The 21,538-nt window shown below is 48.2% G+C and overlaps 1 protein-coding gene across 1 annotated transcript in view; it reads right to left on the bottom strand.

Moving 5' to 3' along the window:
• Window positions 1-2,034: 2,034 nt before the first annotated feature.
• RASAL1 (RAS protein activator like 1) overlaps window positions 2,035-21,538 on the bottom strand; it is a 62,717-nt gene continuing 43,213 nt past the window's right edge. The window contains exons 13-21 of the mRNA XM_058158599.1: window positions 17,605-17,797; window positions 15,338-15,475; window positions 13,949-14,093; window positions 12,500-12,675; window positions 11,652-11,789; window positions 10,700-10,835; window positions 8,645-8,765; window positions 5,835-5,903; window positions 2,035-2,421 (exon numbers count right to left, since the gene is read on the bottom strand). Coding sequence (XP_058014582.1) covers window positions 2,283-2,421; window positions 5,835-5,903; window positions 8,645-8,765; window positions 10,700-10,835; window positions 11,652-11,789; window positions 12,500-12,675; window positions 13,949-14,093; window positions 15,338-15,475; window positions 17,605-17,797 — 1,255 coding nt within the window. The 3' untranslated portion in view covers window positions 2,035-2,282. The remainder of the gene's footprint in view (window positions 2,422-5,834; window positions 5,904-8,644; window positions 8,766-10,699; window positions 10,836-11,651; window positions 11,790-12,499; window positions 12,676-13,948; window positions 14,094-15,337; window positions 15,476-17,604; window positions 17,798-21,538) is intronic.

Below are 21,538 nucleotides of genomic sequence, written 5' to 3'. Positions count from 1 at the left end.
GGAATGAGAAAGTTGGAGAGAGAAATGGAAGAAGGGATGGATAAAGGAGGGGAGGAAGGAAGGAAGAAGGGATGGATAAATGAAGGAAGGAAGGAGAAAGTTGGAAAGAAATGGAAGAAGGAATGGATAGAGGAAGGAAGGAGAGGGAGGAAGGAAGGAAGAAAGGAGAACACCAGATGAGGAGCAAAGGCAAGCAAACACCCTAAGAAAAGCATAGAAAATTCACATTCCAGAACCAAGATATCCCAGTTCATTAGAACAGCACGCAGGGTGATTTAGATCAGGGGTTTCCATGCTGGCTGCGGAATTCTGGGACTTGAAATCCACAAGTCTTAAAAGTTGCAGGTTTGGAGAACCCTGATCCAGACAAATGAGGCAAGAAACAGCCAACAATTTCCACATTTTATATGACTTTATTCGCCGGTTTTCAAAGTTCGTGTACGTGGCCCTCATTTACCAGCCCAGAGGAACAGCTCCAAGAGTTATAGTTTATTCAGCCCCTCTGAAAATGTTATGCAACCATCCCGCTCTCTTCTTGAGATTGGACCTCCCTCCCCAATATTTTCAAGCTTATTTTTACTGTGGTAAAGACTAGAAACTTGATGTTTGTGTATGTGTGTGTGTGAGAGAGAGGGGGGGAGGGAAGGGGAGAGGGGGAAGGGGAGAGAGAGAGAGAGAGTGGGAAGGAGGGAAAGGGAGAGAGAGAGGGAAGGAGGGAGAGGGAGAGGGGCAAGGAGAGAGCAGGAGGAAGGGGAGAGAGGGACGGGAGAGGGAGGGAGGGAGGAGAGAGAGGAAGGGGAGAAATGTAGGGAGATGGAGGGAGGGAGAGGGAGAGAGGGAGGGGGAGAGACGGAGGGAGAGGGAGAGAGTGAGAAGGAGGAGGGGAGAGAAAGTAGGGGAGAGATGTAGGGAGAGGGAGGGAGGGAGGGAAAGAGGGAGGGAGGGGGAGAGACGAAGGGAGAGGGCTAGGGGGAGGGAGAGGGCTAGGGGGAGAGAGAGGGGGGGAGAAAGAAGGAGAGGGAGGGAAAGAGAGAGAGAGAGAGAGATCTACACCATTAATGATGGCCCACAATCTGGGCTACAATCTGGGCTACAGGAGACTTGTGGGCCAGGGGAACTAACTTCCATCCATCTCTGTGGTTAGCAGAAACCTGGACTCCCATCCTATTTTTCTGAGAAAGATTCATGTGATAACACGAAAGGTGGTGTAAATTCTGCCATGTTCTTCTCGGTCTCTTGTTCTCCTTCATTGTTCAGCCAGAGCCTAATCTGCGGCCGTAGGTAGTTGCTTTCTTCCCCCAAACAGATGTAGAGACAACATCATCATTACAACACAGACGAGACGACCCGGTTCCCAATGGGAGATGCCACCTAGGAGGGTGGGAGAGTGCCAGTCCCTGGTTTCTCCCCATCTTCTTGATGTTCAAAAGCCTTGTGGGCCTCTTCCAGTCCTTGGATGACTTCTAGAAGATGGGCAGCCGCTGTCAACCTTCGCTGGTTTTTGTCTGAGGTGTGGAACAGAGAAGAGAAAGGAGAGGGGCAAGGAGAGCAGGAGGAAGGGGAGAGAGGGACGGGAGAGGGAGGGAGGGAGGAGAGAGAGGAAGGGGGAGAAATGTAGGGAGAGGGAGGGAGGGAGAGGGAGAGAGGGGCAAGGAGAGAGCAGGAGGAAGGGAGAGAGGGACGGAGAGGGAGGAGGGAGGAGAGAGGAAGGGGAGAAATGTAGGGAGATGGAGGGAGGGAGAGGGAGAGAGGAGGGGAGAGACGGAGGAGAGGAGAGAGTGAGAAGGAGGAGGGGAGAGAAAGTAGGGGAGAGATGTAGGGAGAGGGAGGGAGGGAGGAAGGAAGGAGGGGAGAGAGAGAGAGGAAGGAGGGGAGAGGCTAGGGGAGGAGAGGGCTAGGGGGAGAGAGAGGGGGGGAGAAAGAAGGAGAGGGAGGGAAAGAGAGAGAGAGAGAGAGATCTACACCATTAATGATGGCCCACAATCTGGGCTACAATCTGGGCTACAGGAGACTTGTGGGCCAGGGGAACTAACTTCCATCCATCTCTGTGGTTAGCAGAAACCTGGACTCCCATCCTATTTTTCTGAGAAAGATTCATGTGATAACACGAAAGGTGGTGTAAATTCTGCCATGTTCTTCTCGGTCTCTTGTTCTCCTTCATTGTTCAGCCAGAGCCTAATCTGCGGCCGTAGGTAGTTGCTTTCTTCCCCCAAACAGATGTAGAGACAACATCATCATTACAACACAGACGAGACGACCCGGTTCCCAATGGGAGATGCCACCTAGGAGGGTGGGAGAGTGCCAGTCCCTGGTTTCTCCCCATCTTCTTGATGTTCAAAAGCCTTGTGGGCCTCTTCCAGTCCTTGGATGACTTCTAGAAGATGGGCAGCCGCTGTCAACCTTCGCTGGTTTTTGTCTGAGGGTGTGGAACAGAGAAGAGAAAGGCGAGAAAGGTCAACCCTGAGTTAGCAAAGGAGGACATTCCAATGGTGCTTCTTCTAGAGTTCTACCACCACGCTCAGTTTGGCCGGGGAAATCTAATGGGGTTCCTCATAAACCAAAAATCAGGTCAGACAAGTAGGGATCCAAAAGTCAACAGGGAGATGGACTTCGGTGGCTGGATGAACCCATTCTGAATTATCCAACCGACTGGGGGATTCTTTTGGATTGAACAATTATTATCTCAAATCCCAGATTCAGTTCAGAAATGCTGTTTGATTGGAAAGATCCCACTTACAATGCCGTGGCATCTAGAACGTAGAACGATAGGGTTGGAATGACTAAGGCAGTAATGGCAAACTCACCAAGTGCCCAAATCGGAATACGTGTGCATGTTGGTGGCAGGAAATAGACTTGTTTTTGGATTTTTGGTACTTCTGGTAGGTCCTTTTTTCACCCTCCCCAGGTTCTGGAGGCTTTCCTGGAGCCTCCAGGATGGCGAAAATAGCTTCCCTCGGACTCAGGAGGCCCCCCCAGAGGCTGGAAATGAGCCCGTTTACAGACTTCCAGTAGACCCGTTTTTCACCTTCCTAGAGCCTCCGCAAACACCCTGCACTTACCTGGCATCCAAAACGGGCTGTGTGGAGATTCCTGGGAGGGCTGGGGTGGGGAAGGCGGGGTTAGCCAGTCCTTGGAACAACTGGTTCGGAAAACCAGATTAAATTTAACATCCGGTTCACTCAAACCGGTTCGAACTGGCTGAATCCCACTGTTCTGCCTCGTCCTCCCTCCTCTCCTCAGCCGGGCCCATCCTGTCTCCTCCTGGGCCTGCTATCAGACTCGGAGTCTGATAATGAAGATGAACGGCCTGTCATGCCTCCAGCCCCAGCCCTGGCCCCATGCCCGGACAGGACGTCAGGAATGAACAAACAAACCTCATTCATATGGCGTGTGTTCCTTTGGCTCAGCCATCAGAGGAAGTCAGCCACAGATTGGAATTATTCAGGCCTACTCCTTCTGACCCCTCCCTTTCTCAAACAGCAGAAGACAATTCAAAGTGGGAGGATCCTCGCTTCCGGAGATCTGAGAGGCGACGCCAGCAGAAGGAAGGGAGGGGCAGGCCTGGATAAATGCTGAGTCATGGAGCCACACCCCACAGCCTATATAAAGGACCTGCTTTTGGCATTCCTTGAGTCAAGCAAAGTCTCATCTAGTTTGCTGAAGTCACACCTTGGATTCCTGCCTGCCCTGAGAAATCTGAAAGGAATTTGGCAAAGCTGCGGAAGCTTCGTTGCCACGCTTGATACGGACTTTCTAAACCCGGTCGTCGGAGGGGGAGGGGGACACGACACCCACCCTTGATTCCACCACATCAGTAAATCTCTCTTATTCTCAGATTTTGCCCAGTGACAATCCCTTGTAAGGGTGTGAAGTGGTCCAAGAAGCCCACGGTTCCTGAGAGATTTTAGCTTGCTATTCAGCTCCGAAGGGACGACCAAGTCTTGTTGGACATTCTAACCCACCATCACATCTCACTGGGTTGGTGTTGAAGTGATTATCTAACGCTGCGCCCGTTTCATTCCTTTTGGGTTTGCTAAAAGCATCTTTCACTTCCTTGGAAAAGCAAATATTGGTCATCCATGCAGGAGACTGGCTCATTTTCACCCTTGATTAGGGATGCACAGATTTATCGTGGAATGTCAGATTTGGAAACAGACTTTTGATCTCAATAACGGAGAATATTTGTAGCTCAAAGTTGAAATGAGGGGTCCCTGAACTTGGTTGTCCCAAAGGTTCTGGTTTGTCTTTCTTTCTTTCTTTCTTTCTTTCTTTCTTTCTTTCTTTCTTTCTTTCTTTCTTTGTTTGTTTGTTTGTTTGTTTGTTTGCTTGTTTATTGTTTAAATTTCTATACCGCCCTTCTCCGAAGACTCAGGGCGGTGTACAGCATAGATAAAACAAATGTGCAAAAGAATTAAAATACAATATATATTTAAAAATCTGATTCCATGAGCCGAAAATTTTAAATGGGAAGATAAAATTATAAAAAAAACCAAAAAACCCTCAGTTAAAATTTATCATTAGGCCAGCACTGCTAGATGAAAGAAAAAAGTCTTAAGCTCGCGGTTAAAGGTCCGGAGATCAGGGAGTAAGCGTAGCCCCACGGGTAGTTCATTCCACAGGGCAGGAGCCCCCACAGAGAACGCTCTCCCCCTGGGGGCCGCCAGCCGACATTGTTTGGCCGACGGCACCCTAAGGAGGCCCTCCCTGTGAGAGCGCACAGGTCGATGAGAGGCTACTGGTGGCAGCAGGCGGTCCCGTAAATATCCCAGTCCCATGCCATGGAGTGCTTTAAAGGTGATGACCAAAACCTTGAATCGCACCCGGAAGACCACCAGCAACCAATGCAGTCTGCGCAGGAGAGGTATTATATGGGAGCTACGAGATGCTCCCACTATCCCCCGCGCAGCCGCATTTTGCACCAGCTGGAGCCTCCTGGTGCTTTTCAAGGGGAGCCCCATGTAGAGAGCATTGCAGTAATCCAGGCGGGAGGTAACGAGGGCATGAGTGACCATGCATAGAGAGTCCCGGTCCAGGAAGGGACGCAACTGGCGAATCAGGCAAACCTGATAAAAAGCTCCCCTGGCGACGGCCGTCAAATGATTTTTCTAAAGACAGGTGTATATCCAGGAGAACGCCTAAGTTGCGCACCGATTCCCTGGGGGCCAATGAAGACGTTTCGCTTCTCATCCAAGAAGCTTCTACAGAGCTGAAGAAAATTTACAGCTGGTCGCTGAACCGGTAGTTGCAAGGACTAGCTGGCCCTAACCACCCCGCCCCTCCCCTCCCAGGAGTCTCCACGTGGCTGGATGCCAGGTAAGTGCAGGGCCTGCGTGGAGGCTCTGGGAGGGCGAAAAATGGGCCTCCCGGAAGTTCCGGGAGTCTGGAAATGGGCCCATTTCCAGCCTCCGGCGGGTCTCCAGAGCCCAGGGGAGGCTGTTTTCACCCTTCTAGAGGCTCAAGGAAAGCCTCTGGAGCCTGGGGAGGGCAAAAACGGCTCCCCCCCACCATGGTGCAGGAAGCTGAGTAGGCCACACCCACCATGGCCACGCCCATCCAGCAACCGAGCAGAGGACCGGTTGCTAAAATTTTTGAATCCCATCCCTGGTCTTGCAACGTGCAAAACAGGAGATAGATCTCTGGGTGTAGAGCACAGCAGAGGAACAGTGACGACGAACTCAAGCTACTGAACGGAAGCGGCACGCTGGCTGAGTTACGCATGGTCGATCGCCCGTGCAGCCAAAGCCACTTCGGTGGTTTATTTTTATCGCCTTCTTCTACCCCTTTCTTCCTGTCCTCCATCCCAGCTTCTAGGCAACCCGAAAGCTGCAGGCTTACCTTTTTTGGCTGCGCTGCTTTGTACCCGCATAGTAGCCTCCACGTTTGAAATCTCCTGGTACTTTTCCCTAGAGGGAAAAGTAAAAAAAAAAAGCAAGCCATTAATCACAGGCCAATAAGCCTTAAAAGCGAATTGGAAAAAAAAGGGGCAATTAATCACCGACATCATTAATTGCTAGCTTTTAGGAGCAGGCGTCTAGCGAGGGATACAGGATATTGTCAACACCTGGATTGGCTTTTACGTAAGCGATGCAGAGAGAGAGAGAGAGAGAGAGAGAGAGAGAGAGAGAGAGAGAGGGAGAGGGAGAAGCACCTATTTTAAAAATAATTTTCAAGTCGAACTCCGAATGAGAAAAGCCGATTGAATGTGGGAGAAAGGGAGCATTCCAGCTCTCTGTGCAATTTGCAGCAAATCAATACAGTGGCTGTTTCGAGGAGAAAGGAAAGAAAAAGAAAAACACATGTTTTAAAGCAGAGGTCTCCAATCTTTAAAGCCACTTTAATGTATAATTAAATATACTCAATTATACTCAAGATGAAGAGTGGTACTCATATACCACTCTATAAATCCTTAGTAAGACCACACCTAGAATCCTGCACCCAGTTTTGTTCACCACACTATAAAAAAAGATGTTGAGACTCTAGAAAAAGTGCAGAGAAGAGCAACCAGGATGATGAAGGGACTGGAGGTTCAAACATACGATGAACGGTTGCAGGAACTGGGCATGGATAATCTAAGTGAAGAGAAGGACCAGGAGAGACAGGATAGCAGTCTTCCAATATTTGAGGGGCTGCCCCAGAGAGGAGGGGGTCAAGCTATTTTCCAAAGTACCAGAAGGCCAGACAAGGAATAACGGATGCAAACTGAACAAGGAGAAATTCAACCTGGAAATAAGGAGGAATTTTCTGACATTGAGAGCAATCAACCCGTGGAACAGAATTTGCCTTCAGAAGTTGTGGGAGCTTCATCACTGGAGGCTTTCAAGAAGAGACTGGACTGCCATTCGTCAGAAATGGTGTAGGGTCTCCTGCTTGGGCAGGGGGATGAGGGGGTTGGATTAGATGACTTACAAGGTCCCTTCCAACTCTGTTAATCTGTATCTATACATCATTGGGCTGATGTATAATTATGAGACCTATACTTCTTCTTTTTTTTAAAAAAAAACCCGTGTTTTAAAAACAGGGGTGTCCAAGACTTGTGGACTTCGACTCCCAGAATTCCCCAGCCAGCCGGTATCCATTCTGGGAAAACAGCCTCAGAGTCATATCCCACAAAGAAAGAAGGATGCTCAGGGATGAAAACTTTGGAGAAGAGGAAAAATAAAGCAACTGTGGTCCCCATTGCTGGTGTGATGTTCTTATCAGCACCACCGTGAGATAAAAATGATTTGGAGAACCTGATGGGAGTGACTGATAATTAGTTTTCTGATAGGTAAAGGTAAAGGTTCCCCTCGCAAATACGTGCTAGTCATTCCTGACTCTAGGGGGTGGTGCTCATCTCCATTTCAAAGCCGAAGAGCCAGCGCTGTCTGAAGACGTCTCCGTGGTCATGTGGCCGGCATGACTCAACGCCAAAGGCGCACGGAACGCTGTTCTCTTCCCACCAAAGGGGGTCCCTATTTTTTCTACTTGCATTTTTACATGCTTTCGAAACTGCTAGGTTGGCAGAAGTTGGGACAAGTAATGGGAGCTCACCCTGTTACACGGCGGCACTAGGGATTCGAACTGCTGAGCTGCCGACCTTCCGATCAACAAGCTCAACGTCCTAGCCCCTGAGCCACCGTGTCCCTTCTCTCTGATAGAGGAAGGTCAAATATGAATATTTTTTGGAAGGGATGAGAGGACTAAATTTCACACAAAGTAGTGGTCTCTCATCTAGCTGTGACAATGCCCGGGATTTAGACATCATCACCATCATCATCTTCTTCTTCTTCTTCTTCTTCTTCTTCTTCTTCTTCTTCTTCTTCTTCTTCTTCTTCTTCTTCTTCTTCTTCTTCTTCTTCTTCTTTATTTATTTATTTATTTATTTATTTTGTCACAACATCATACAAAAAGATTATATAGTATATACACATATAAACATATATAGGAAGAAGAAAAGAAAAACAATAGGACAGGAACGGTAGGCACGTTTGTGCGCTTATGCACGCCCCTTATGGTCCTCTTAGGAATGGGGTGAGGTCAATAGTAGAAAGTTTTTGGTTAAAGCTGTTAGGATTATGGGAAGAGACCACAGAGTCAGGTAAAGTATTCCAAGCACTGATTCTTCTTCTTCTTCTTCTTCTTCTTCTTCTTCTTCTTCTTCTTCTTCTTCTTCTTCTTCTTCTTCTTCTTCTTCTTCTTCTTCTTCTTCTTCTTCTTCTTCTTCATCATCATCATCATCATCATCATTTTGATAACCCTGGGACAATTTCTTAACTGGGGCTGCCCTCTGCTGGAAACCTCTGCAAAATTTAAGACCTGATCAACGTCAAACAGGAATGAAACTCGCTGTGTGCTGCCTCCTGCTGGCCAAGCGAAAGGACAACACCATGCATGTGCAGAAGAGCGCACGAGCGGAGCAAGCACACGCGGGCACGATGCGAACCGGTAGTAAAAGTAAGTAGAACCCACCCCTGTTTTGGAGGCTCGAGGAAAGCCTCTGGAGCCCGGGGAGGGCAAAAATGTCCCTCCCCCATGGTCCCTAGCCCACACCCACCATGGCCACGCCCACCCAGCAACCGGGCAGACAACCCCTTGCTAAAATTTTTGAAGCCCGCCCGTGCTGCGCGGGTGTTCCCCCATCAAATAGGATCGGACCTGTACAAACCTGAGCTTGTCCTTATGCAACAAAAGCTGCTTGTACACCATCTGAGCTTCTGCGTCGGGATCCAGTGGGTCGCTCCAGTCACCCAGGGTCACTGCAGAATGTGTACGGCTGCAGCCCCGAACTGTAACCAAAGCACAACCGCCCAGATGGTCCTGTAAGTTGAGGGAACAGATGGCTGCGTAGCCCAGAGGTGGGGAACGGAATCCTATGATACTACTGATTTTTTCCCCCCATGTTAGAGGCACCAAAGTGCTTCTGGGGTTAAAGGATTTGCATCATCAACGTTGTCTGGGGGATGCCCAGTTAGGGGCTCCTTTTATGTCCCCAAGGAAGTGGTACCAATTAATCTATTCGCGGTTGCCTGCTTTCGAACTGCTGGGTCAGCAGGAGCTGGAGCGTCTGACAGGAACTCAACCTCTCCCTGCAGCAGCAACGGGTCTTAAACGCCAATCTGCTGATCATCAGCCCAGCTAACCTCGTGAATTGTCACACACCATACTGCTAATTTACAATAGCCAGTTATCTCGGTCAATGAGGCTGATGGGTTGAGAAACCGAAGTTTTCTATCGATTAAAGCTTCGGAGAGAGATGCAAATCCTCATCTCTAATATCTACTCATCTGAGTTTGGGTGATGGTGAAAAGGAAGTTTACAACCAAGATCTGTCCAGGTGTATTTCTTCCTTTGGGGTCATTGGTGCTCTCTTGAGCTTGGTTTGTTTCTCACAGATGTTTCATTACCCAACTAGGTCATATCATCAGTGCTAGAAGAAAGTGGGGTTTGCAGAGTGGAGGAAAAGGGGACAAGACGAAGACGGTTGGGTTTTTGATGCTTCTTGACCTTGGTTGTTTTCTTGTAGATGTTTCATTATGTAAACTAGGTAATAGAATCAGGACTAGCACCGATGATGCTATCTAGCTGGGAAATGAAATGTCTGCAAGAAAACAACTAAGTTCAGAGAGCACCAAGGAGCCCTCATTTCTAGAAGACCCTTCATATCCTAGAACTTCTAGAGGACCCTTCAAATCCTAGACCCTAGAGAACTTTTTAAATCCTAGAACTTCTAGAGAACCCTTCAAATCCTAGAATTTCTAGAGAACCCTTCAAATCCTAGCCCTTCTAGAGAATCCTTCATATCCTAGAACTTCCAGAGAACTCTTCAAATCCTAGAACTTCTAGGGGACCCTTGATATCCTAGGACTTCTAGAGAACCCTTCAAATCCTAGAACTTCTAGAGAACCCTTCATATCCTAGAACTTCCAGAGGACTCTTCAAATCCTAGAACTTCTAGAGGACCTTTGATATCCTAGGACTTCTAGAGAACCCTTCAAATCAGAGAACTTCTAGACAATCCTTCAAGTCCTACGGTTCTAGAACTTCTAGAGAATCCTTGACAGGGCCTTTCTTCCATCATGTCTAGAAGAAATCTGTCTGGAACCTGCACTGCACATTGGACATTAATACAATCGAGAGAGTCCAGAGATATTTCACAAGAAGAGTCCTCCAGTCCTCTGCTCGCAACAAAATTCCTTATGCCACCAGACTCAAAATTTTGGGCTTAGACAACTTCGAACTTCGCCATCTTCGGTATGACCTAAGCATAGTACATAAAATCATCTGCTACAATGTCCTACCAGCCAATGAATATTTCAGCTTCAACCACAACAATACAAGAGCACACAATAGATACAAACGCATGGTAAACCAATCCAAACTAGACTGCAGAAAATATGACTTCAGTAACAGAGTTGTTAATGCCTGGAATGCACTACCTGACTCTGTGGTCTCTTCCCAAAATCCCCAAAGCTTCAACCAAAAACTGTCTACTATTGACCTCACCCCATTCCTAAGAGGTCTGTAAGGGGCGTGCATAAGAGCACCAGCGTGCCTACCGTCCCTGTCCTAACGTTTTCTTTTTCTTCGTATCCTTTACATGTATTTAGAATTATGTTTACACTTGTATCTGTCATAAAATTTATGCGCGACGAAATAAAACCAAAATGTTTTCAGAGGCGTCATTCCAACCGTGGAATTCTACAATGCAGTATCCGATTACCGGCACGGTCCATCTGCAAGCAACAAGTCCAGCGATTGCCTCTGAAGGCCCCCGGGTGGCAAAAAGGCAGCATGCATTCATTGGAGATGGTGGCTTTGCGGATGGCGGAAAGCCATTGGTTGAGCTCATTGACGTTCTGCCCAAAAAAAAAGAAAAAAGAAAAAAAGAAAAGATGCAAGGCAAATGAAGTTCACGACCTAACTGGGTCACGACATCCGTGCTCAAAGACGGCTGAAAGAGTGTAACTCAGAATGTGCCGAATACCGGCACCTTGTAAGCAAGGATGGGCTGCTGGGGGTTCGGGAAAACCTCTAGTTAAGTTTCTGTGTTGTTCGGAGAACCCCCAAAAATCCCACTCCCGGTTGGAACCGCCCACCTCGCCCCTCCTCTCTCAGGAGTCCCCATTTGGATGCAGGTAAGCGCAGGGCACGCGCGGAGGCCTAGGGAGGGCAAAAAATGGACCTACCAAAAGTTCAGGAAGGCCGGAAACAGGCCTGTTTCTGGCCTTCCCGAACTTCTGGTAGGCTCCTTTTTGGCCTCCAGAAGGCCTCCGGAGCCTGGGGAGGCACTCCTGGCTGGCCCCTCCCACCTCCCGCCCCTCCCAGGAATCCCTATGCAGCCTGTTTTGGATGCAGGTAAGTGCAGGGCATGTGTGGAGGTTCAGGGAGGGCGAAAAGCGGGCTTACCGGAAGTTTGAGAAGGCCAGAAACGGTCCCGTTTTTGGCCTCCACAGGGCCTCCGGGGTCTGGGGAGGCCGTTTCTACCCTCCTGGAGGCTCGAGGAAAGGCTACAGAGTCCGAGGAGGGCAAAATGCCCCCACCTACCCAGCCGTTGTGCAGGAAGCCGACTAGGCTACGCCCACCATGGCCACGCCCACCCAGCAACTGGGCTGAGAACCCCTTGCTAAAAATTTTGAAGCCCACCCTTCCCTGTAAACACAAACTAGGCCTACCTTACACTGAATGTACATGGTAAACAACTGGCCCCCAGTCTCTCTCGTCGCGATCTGCATGACGTGGGGCTGCTGGAAAGCGTTTTCATCCACCCGTTCCACGGCGCAGATTCGTTGGATTGGAATGGTTGTACGGACCTGAGCATGAAGGAAACCCACCAGCACTGCGAGGTAGTCCAGATAAAAAGCACACCCAGCAGTCCTCACTCTAGGTCAGGGGTAGTCAAACTTTTTATACCTACCGCCCACTTTTGTATCTCTCTTAGTAGTAAAATTTTCTAACTGCCCACCGGTTCCACAGTAATGAGCCATGTATCATCATCTACACATGCCTCTCGCGCCTCGTGGATTGGGTTGGGGGGGGGTGCTGGCTACCAGCTCTGCTTGTCTGTTACAGCTGGGTGGTGTGGGGGGAGATGCGCGAGCTATTCTGAGACGAGGCTCTTTGGTTTGCGGTCCCACTATAGTGCCATTTAGTTTCACTTAGGTAACGCGAACTAAACTTATGCACGGGCGATACAAATAGTATATTTTCAGAAATTGAAATTGTCACGGGGAATTTTATGAAAACCTAATGAAAATGTTTTTAAATAATGCTATGAAATTTTTTTTTAAAGTCCATTAAATTAAAAAAAAAGGAAAGTGCTTCAGTATCGGACAAAACCCCTACTGCCCACCATGAAAGCTGGAATGCCCACTAGTGGGCAGTAGGGACCAGGTTGACTACCACTGGTCTAGGTTTAACTTCCAACCATTTCTTCAATGACCCTTTGAAGTTACAGCAGGAGAGATGAGAGAGAGAGAGATGAGAGATGGTAGGCTGGTAGCAGGCAGGCAGACTGGCTTACCTGCCACTCTGGAGATTTGGAGTAGGAAAAGCTTTCATGGCTCAGCCAGAAGTAGCGCTTTTTGAAGGTGAAACGAGACACCAGGTGGACCCCTTCTGCTTTACGTTTCTGCAGGTAACCTTCTTTGATGATGGCCGAAGAGTGGAAGAGGGTCCACGGTTGTTTTTTGCTTCCTTCTGGGGGCAGGGAGCCGGGGAAGAAGCAATGGAGTGAACCGGAATGCCTCCAGCAAGTGAAAGCTTGCTACGTTAAATGTAGCAAGCTACGTTTCTTTCACCGAAGAAAATGCGGCAGGCCTGAAGGCCCAACATAAAACATGGCTTCCAGGCCTGATGCTCTCAAGTATGGGAAGACTGCATTCAGGTCACCCATAGTCCTTCTCGCCATTAGATCTAAACATACCTAGTTCCCGCAACCGTTCTTCATATGTTTTAGCCTCCAATCCCTTAATCAGGGGTGAAATCCAGCAGATTCTGGCGAACTGGTAGCGGAAATTTTGAGCAATTCAGAGAACCGGCAAATACCACCTCTGGCTGGCCCCAGAGTGGGGTGAGAATGGGGATTTTGCAGTATCCTTCCCCTGGAGCGGGGAGGGAATGGGGAAGGAATGGGGATTTTGCAGTATCCTTCCCCTGGAGTGGGGAGGGAATGGAGATTTTGCAGTATCCTTCCCCTGGAGTGGGGAGGGAATGGGGATTTTGCAGTATCCTTCCCCTGGAGTGGGGAGGGAACGGAGATTTTGCAGTATCCTTTCCCTGGAGTGGGGAGGGAATGGGGATTTTGCAGTATCCTTCTCCTGGAGTGAGGAGGGAATGGGGATTTTGCAGTATCCTTTCCCTGGAGTGAGGAGGGAATGGAGATTTTGCAGTATCCTTTCCCTGGAGTGGGGAGGGAATGGGGATTTTTCAGTATCCTTTCCCTGGAATGGGGAGGGAATGGAGATTTTGCAGTATCCTTTCCCTGGAGTGGGGAGGGAATGGGGATTTTGCAGTATCCTTCCCCTGGAGTGGGGAGAGAATGGGGATTTTGCAGTATCCTTTCCCTGGAGTGGGGAGGGAATGGGGATTGTGCAGTATCCTTCTCCTGGAGTGGGGAGGGAATGGAGATTGTGCAGTATCCTTCTCCTGGAGTGGGGAGGGAATGGGGATTTTGCAGTATCCTTCCCCTGGAGTGGGGAGGGAATGGAGATTTTGCAGTATCCTTCCCCTGGAGTGGGGAGGGAATGGAGATTTTGCAGTACCCTTCCCCTGCCATGCCCACCAAGCCACACCCACAGAACCGGAAATAAATAAACGTGAATTTCGCCACTGCCCTTAATTATCTTTGTTGCTCTTCTCTACATTGTTCCTGGAGTCTCCACATCTTTTTTGCATCGTGGCGACCAAAACTGGGTTCGGTATTCCAAGTCTAGTCTCACCACTGCAGTACAGCGTCACTTCAGTGACTCACCCATCTCCGTGTCCACATCTATGAGTCTATCGAGGAATTCTTGGACACGCCCAATGCTGGCGAGGATGAAGGGGTGTAGGGGCTCCATCCACTGCTCCTTCCCGTGCCCCAGCTGGAGCCCCAGGTTGCCAATGCTCTGGACTGCCTGCCAGGGAGGGAGGCAAGAGGGGGAACCATTGGCATAAAGATGCCAATTGACCCACACAAGAACAACCCAACATATCAAACATGAGTTAACACTCTTCTGCGTGTGGTAGCCATTTAGTGACAACACCCATTTTCTCCCTTCCTTCCTTCCTTCCTTCCTTCCTTCCTTCCTTCCTTCCTTCCTCCCTCCCTCCCTCCCTCCCTCCCTCCCATTTTCTCCCTTCCTGCCTTCCCTCCTTCCTTCCTTCCCTCCCTCCCTCCCTCCTTTCCTTCCTTCCTTCCTTCCTCCCTCCCATTTTCTCCCTTCCTGCCTTCCCTCCTTCCTTCCTTCCCTCCCTCCCTCCTTCCTTCCTTCCTTTCTCCCTCCCATTTTCTCCCTTCCTGCCTTCCCTCCTTCTTTTCCTCCCTCCCTCCTTCTTTCCTTCCTTCCTTCCTTCCTTCCTCCCTCCCTCCCATTTTCTCCCTTCCTTCCTTCCTTCCTTCCTTCCCTCCCTCCCTCCTTCTTTCCTTCCTCCCTCCCTCCTTCCCTCCCTTTCTCTTCCTTCCTTTCTTTTTTCTTTCTTTTTTCTTTCTTTCTCTTTCTTTCTTTCTTTCCTTCCTTCCTTTCTTCCTCCCTCCTTCACTCCTTCCATCCCTCCCTTCTTTCCTTCCTTCCTTCCTTCCTCCCTCTCCCCTTCCCTTTTCCCTCCCTCCATCTCTCCTTCCTTCCTGCCTCCTTCCCTCCCTCCCTCCCTCCCTCCTTCCTCCCTCCTTCCCTCCCTCCCTCTTTCTTTCTTTCTTTCTTTCTTTCTTTCTTTCTTTCTTTCTTTCATTCCAGAACTCCCGAATGCATATGCTTCCTTTAGAGAAGTGTTTTCCAGTCTTGGGAATCTTAACACGGCTGAACATCAATTCCCAGAATTCCCCAGCCAGCCAGCCAGCTTTAACAAGTGTACAATTCACCTGCCAGAATTCCCCAGGTAAGATCTTTTAAGATCTTTTAAGACGCCATCACCTCCCAGAAGTCCCCCAACTGGCCTATTTTAAGATCGACAGACTGCAACTCCTGGAATTCTCCAGCCAGCAAGTTTTAAGTTTGGATGGACTTCAGCTCCCAGAATTCTCTAGTCTAGCCAGCCGTCATGCTGGCCGGGAGGAATTCTGGGAGATGAAGTCCACCCATCTTAAAGTATCCAAGGCTGGAAAAACAACAACAACAACATCGCTTTGGAGGAACTGCTAGGTGAAACTCATCAGATATACCTTGGCCAGAAGTAAGAGAGTCCGGCTGGTCTGCGTATCTGCATGATGGTCTCGGAGGCTGAAGAGTTTCGGGGTTAGAATCGCAGGGGCGAAGAAGCGGAGGAAGAGGAAACCACTGATGGCGATGTATTTGGCTTCCTGCAAGGAGACCACCAAGAATGAAAAAGGCACAGAGAGAGCCTGTCACCCTTATGGGGGGAGGAAAAAAGACCTTGTCCTGCTAATTTTGAACTATAAATGTGTTGTGCCTCGCTCGCCCCCCTCTCCGCAGCCGGGCCCCTCTCATCTCCTGCTATCTCAGCCAGAGACTGATAGTGCAGAAGAATGTCCTGGCATGCCTCCAACCCCCAGCCCTGGCACCATGCCCGGACAAACCGAGCAAACAAACCTCCCCCTAATAGCATGTGCGCCTGAAGCCAGCCACGAGCTGGAATTGCCAGCAGCTGGGGACGAAACGATGCAGTGGATAGATCCACGCTTCCGGAGAATGGAGAGGCGAAGTCAGCAAAAGGAAGGCCTGGATAAGTGCTGAGTCATGGAGCCATACCCCATGGCCTATATAAAGGATCTATTTTCTGGCATTCTTTGAATCAGGCAAAGTCTAATTTGGATTGCTGAAGTCACATCCTGGTCTCCTGCCTGCCCTGAGTACTTTGACAGTACTTTGGCAAAGCTGCAGAGGCTTTGTGGCCACGCTAGATACGGACTTCCCTGACCCGGCCGTCAGAGGAGGAGTGGGACACGACAAAATGTGAAAGCACCCAGAACAACCTCAGGACCTCTGAAATTAACCGACGAACAGATGAACAGAGTTGGAAGGGACCTTGAAGTCCAACCCCCTCATCCCCCCCGCCCAAGCAGGAGACCCTACACCATTTCTGACAGGTGGCAGTCCAGTCTCTTCTTGAAAGCTTCCAGTGATGAAGCTCCCACAACTTCCGAAGGCAACTTCTGTTCCACCGGTTGATTGTTCTCACTGTCAGGAAATTCCTCCTTATTTCTAGGTTGAATCTTCTCCTTGCTCCGTTTTCATCCATTCTTCCTTGTCTGGCCTTCAGGTGCTTTGGAGAATAGCTTGACCCCCTTCCTCCTCTCTGTGGCAGCCCCTTAAATATTGGAAGATGCTATCCTGCCTCCCCTGGTCCTTCTCTTCGCTAGACTAGCCAGGCCCAGTTCCTGCAACCGTTCATCGTATGTTTTAGTCTCCAGACATTTGATCATTTTAGATAAATTCAGATTAACAGAGTTGGAAGGGACCTTGTAGGTCATCTAGTCCAACCCCCCGCCCAAGCAGGAGAACCCACATCACTTCTGATAGGTGGCAGACCAGTCTCTTCTTGAAAGCCTCCGGTGATGAAGCTCCCACAACTTCTGAACAGCAGAATAATAATAGAATAACAGAGTTGGTAGGGACCTTGAAGGCCATCTAGTCCAACTCCCCGTCCAAGCAGGAGACCCTACACCATTTCTGACAGATGGCAGTCCAGTCTCTTCTTGAAAGCTTCCAATAATGAAGCTCCCACAACTTCTGAAGGCAGCTTCTGCTCTACTGATGGATTGTTTTCACTGTCAAAAAAAAATTATCCTTATTTCTAGGTTGAACCTCTCCTTGATGAGTTTCCATCCATTGTTCCTTGTCTGGCCTTCAGGTGCCTTGGAAAATAGTTTGACCCCCTTCCTCTCTGTGGCAGCCCCCCAAATATTGGAAGACGGCTATCCTGTCTCCCCTGGTCCTTCTCTTCACTAGACTAGCCATGCCCAGTTCCTGCAGCCGTTCATCATAGGTTTTAGCCTCCAGTCCCCTCATCCTCCTGGTTGCTCTTCTCTGCACTTTTTCTAGAGTCTCAACATCTTTTGCACCCTTCCCCAAACCAGGTTCTTTGGATCAACACCCTTTCTAGCTCTTTCCCATCTTCTGTTGACTAGAAAACAACACGTGTCAAGAGAAGAGCTTTTGAGTTCCCCTCTCTTGGACAGCCCACCAGCTAGGTCCTCAAAGACTCCCTTGATTCTGGGGTCTGTGGTGCTCTCTGAGCTTGGTGGTCTTCTTGCAGATGTTTCATTACCCAACTATGTAACTTCATCAGTGCTAGAAGGGAATAGGTTATATTTGTCAACAAGGCAAGCCACTCCCTTCTAGCACTGATGATGTTACCTAGTTGGGTATTGAAATGTCTGCAAGAAAACCACCAAGTTCAGCAAGGACCAAGGACTCCAGAGTCGAAGCCTGTTGCTACAAATATTCGCTTTTCTTGAATTCTTCTTACCTGGTTCTCTGCTTCCTTAAAGCGTTGCTCCACTCGCTTGTACAGCTGTTTGAAAGCTACTCGCATGAGAGAAGGGCAGTTCTCGGTGGAGCCCACAATGGCGTCCACGATCTCTCCCAAATATCCTTTCAGCACTTCCAAACTGCCTTCTCGGATCTGGGCCTCAGACAAGGAGCCTTTGAAGGAAATCCGCCTGAACGAAAAAACACCCAAAAGAAGTGTCCAAAATATATATATATATATATAGAACACCCCAGGAATTTTCACTTTAAAAGGGAAGAAAAGACATCGGGCATCATCAAAGCAGCTCAAAAATGCTTTTTTTTTTCCCAAGAGGCAACTGGACTTTCTGTTGTTGTTTTTTCTTTGAAGACATTTCGCTTCTCATCCAAGAAGCTTCTGAACTTTCAGACGGGTGGACTTCAACTCCCAGAATTCCCCAGCCAGCTATGAATTCTGGGCATTCTCAACGGTCGACAAGAGTTGAAAACCAAAGGACTAAACGAAGCTTGTTAAAAGGTGGGTTTTGCAATATGTGAAGATGGTATTGCTTCTTTTCTTCTTTTCTTTTTATTATTCTTTCCTATCTCTTTATTTTTATTGTGAGGGGATCTAAAGTTTTAAATTTTTAAAGGTGGGAGGTTATGTATATTTTGTATACTTTAGCTTGTGATTGTTGGTCATAATACCCGGTATTTGCTCTGGGAAGTCTGTGGGGGGGGGAAATGATACATGGATTGATTATTAATGTACAGTAATTTTTGAAGATATGAAATTAAAATTTAAAATGATATTGGGGATGCTCGACTGCCATTTCAGAAAGAAAAGGAGAGAGGAGTAGAAGGAGGGAAGAAAGTAGGTAGGAAAGAGTAGAGAAGGAGGAGGGGAATAAGAAGGTTAGATAGGGTGGAAGAAGGGAGGAGTGGAGAAGGAGGAGAGGAAGTAATAAAGTGAAGGAGATGAAGGATGGGAAAGTAGTAGAGGGTAGAGAGGGAGGTTGTGAAGAAAGGAAGTGGCAATCGGGCAGGCCTGAATCAGTAATAAATAAAAATTAATGATTAATGATGGATAATAGCTTGTACATAAATATGATGTTGGAAAATGGAAATAAAAATTATTTATAAAAAGAAAAAAGAAAAAAGAAAAAAAAAGGTGGGTTTCGCAAAATTTTATCACCGGTGTGCCGCGCGCCAAAAATGTGAGCGCACGTGTGGCTTCCATGCACGCGTGCTTTGCTCACACACCCGGCTTGCACACATGCACGCGGCTTAGAAAATGTGGCTAAATAGGACGGCGTAGTGCCGGGGCGGGTGGGCGGGGAGCCTCCGGGATGGCGGAGGTCTTTAGTGGTCCTTGAGGTCCGAAAGGTTGGTGACCCCTGGACTAGCACATATGTGCGAGAGGAACCTTCACCTTTTACCTTATGTCTGGGCATTCAGCAACCCATTGTTAAAATTGATGGGCAGATGTTCTGCAAGTACCAGTGGAGGCCACCTGGATTTGAGTATTTTCGCTGATAAATAAGGAAGGCCTGGGTGTACCCTATTCTTATATAATAATATCAGAGTTGGAAGGGACCTTGGAGGTCTTCTAGTCCAACCCCCTGCCCAGGCAGGAAACCCTACACCATTTCAGACAAATGGCTATCCAACATTTTCTTAAAAATTTCCAGTGTTGGAGCATTCACAACTTCTGCAGGCAAGTTGTTCCAGTGATTGACTGTTCTATTTTTATTTATTTATTTATTTATTTGTTTATTTTGTCACAACAGTATATATAAGCATAAGCATGAAAGTAACTATATAATATATAAGCATATATATATATATAAGCATAAGAATGCAATAACTATATTAATTGGAGATAATGAAAGGAAACAATAGGACAGGAACGGTAGGCACGTTTGTGCTCTTCTGCACGCCCCTTACAGACCTCTTAGGAATGGGGTGAGGTCAATAGTAGAGAGTTTTTGGTTGAAGCTTTGGGGATTTTGGGAAGAGACCACAGAATCAGGTAGTGTGTTCCAAGCATTAACAACTCTGTTACAGAAGTCATATTTTCTGCAATCAAGATTGAAGCGGTTCACATTAAGTTTAAATCTATTGTTTGCTCTTGTATTGTTGTAATTGAAGCTGAAGTAGTCTTTAATAGGAAGGATATTGCAGTAGATGATTTTGTGTGTTAAACACAGGTCCTGTCGAAGGCGGCGGAGTTCTAAGTTTTCTAAACCCAAGATTTCAAGTCTGGTGGCATAAGGCATTTTGTTGTATTCAGAGGAGTGGAGAATTCTTCTTGTAAAATATTTCTGGACATGTTCAATTGTACTGATGTCTGAAATGTGGTATGGGTTCCAGAGAGGCAAGCTGTATTCAAGAATTGGTCTAGCAGTTGTTCTAACTGTCAGGAAATTTCTCCTTAGTTCTAGGTTGCTTCTCTCCTTGATTAGTTTCCACCCATTGCTTCTTGTTCTACCCTCAGGTGCTTTGGAGAATAGTTTGACTCCCTCTTCTTTGTGGCAGCCCCTGAGATATTGGAACACTGCTATCATGTCTCCCTTTGTCCTTCTTTTCATTAAACTAGGCATACCGAGTTCCTGCAACCGTTCTTCATATGTTTTAGCCTCCAGTCCCCTAATCATCTTTGTTGCTCTTCTCTGCACTCTTTCTAGAGTCTCAATATCTTTTTTACATTGTGGCGACCAAAACTGAATGCAATATTCCAAGTGTGGCCTTACCAAGGCATTATAAAGTGGTATTAACACTTCACGTGATCTTGATTCTATCCCTCTGTTTATGCAGCCCAGAACTGTGTTGGCTTTTTTGGCAGCTGCTGCACACTGCTGGCTCCTACCTAAATGGTTGTCCACTCGAACTCCAAGTGAGTTAGGACTCCAAGTGGGTTCTCTTAGGTTCCTGCAGAGGGGATGGACCTGAGAACCTCAAGGACTCCCTTCCATCTCTGGGATTCTAGGATAGGATGCATACTCTGCTATTTCATAAGCAGGTGGACCTCGGAAATGAGTTCAGCTAATCCAGACCACGATTGCTGGCTTCCCATGTCTTGGTCTTCGTCATTCCCCAGCTCGTGTGCTCTTGACTGCATCTGCAGCAAGACGCGTGGGTTTTTTTTTCAGGGGCACACCCTCTAGCGGCACACTTCCCTTCCACGCTATCTTGATGCAGTGCCGTGTTCTTCCCAGCAGCATCCCGGAGACGGGGTTGCCTAGCAACCTGAGCGAACAGCATCCCAAGAAGGGCGCTATCTTTGGAACATCTGAAAATCTCGCCCGCCAGCTTGGCCGGCCTGTTCTCAGCTCTCAAAACCACATTGGCACCCTTCTCAGAACGCGATGCTCGGTGCCATCGTCACTCACCTAAAATCGAGTTTCTCGCACCCGACAAATCAACCACGGACGCTCACAAACACCGTGTTTCCATGTGCGTGCGTTGAACGCGAAGACGAGGGTGCTACTTGATTTTCAACGACTGTCGTCTTTAAAAGAGGAGTGTGCATTCTCTCGCTTGGATACCCTAGGGGTTAGCCCTTAAGCACTAGGCATTTTGACCCATGGATCGTCCCTATTTTGGATCACAGAAGGTCCTGGGACTGACAGTCTCTTCTCCCCCCCTCTTCCCCAAACTATCTCCTGCTGCAGAGAAGAGCAATCAGGATGATGAGGGGACTGGAGGCTAAAACATACAATGAACGGTTGGAGGAACCAGGCATGGATAGTCTAGTGAAGTGAAGGACCAGGGGAGACAGGATAGCCGTCTTCCAATATTTGAGAGGCTGCCACAGAGAGGAGGAAGGGGGTCAAGCTATTCTCCAAAGCACCCAAAGGCCAGACAAGGAAGAATGGATGGAAACTGACCAAGGAGAGATTCAACCTGGAAATAAGGAGGAATTTTCTGACAGTGAGAACAATCAACCCATG

The sequence above is a fragment of the Ahaetulla prasina genome, chromosome 15, assembly GCF_028640845.1.
Source record: "Ahaetulla prasina isolate Xishuangbanna chromosome 15, ASM2864084v1, whole genome shotgun sequence".
In the NCBI taxonomy this organism is placed as follows: domain Eukaryota; kingdom Metazoa; phylum Chordata; class Lepidosauria; order Squamata; family Colubridae; genus Ahaetulla; species Ahaetulla prasina.
This window is presented reverse-complemented; position numbering and strand designations above follow the sequence as displayed.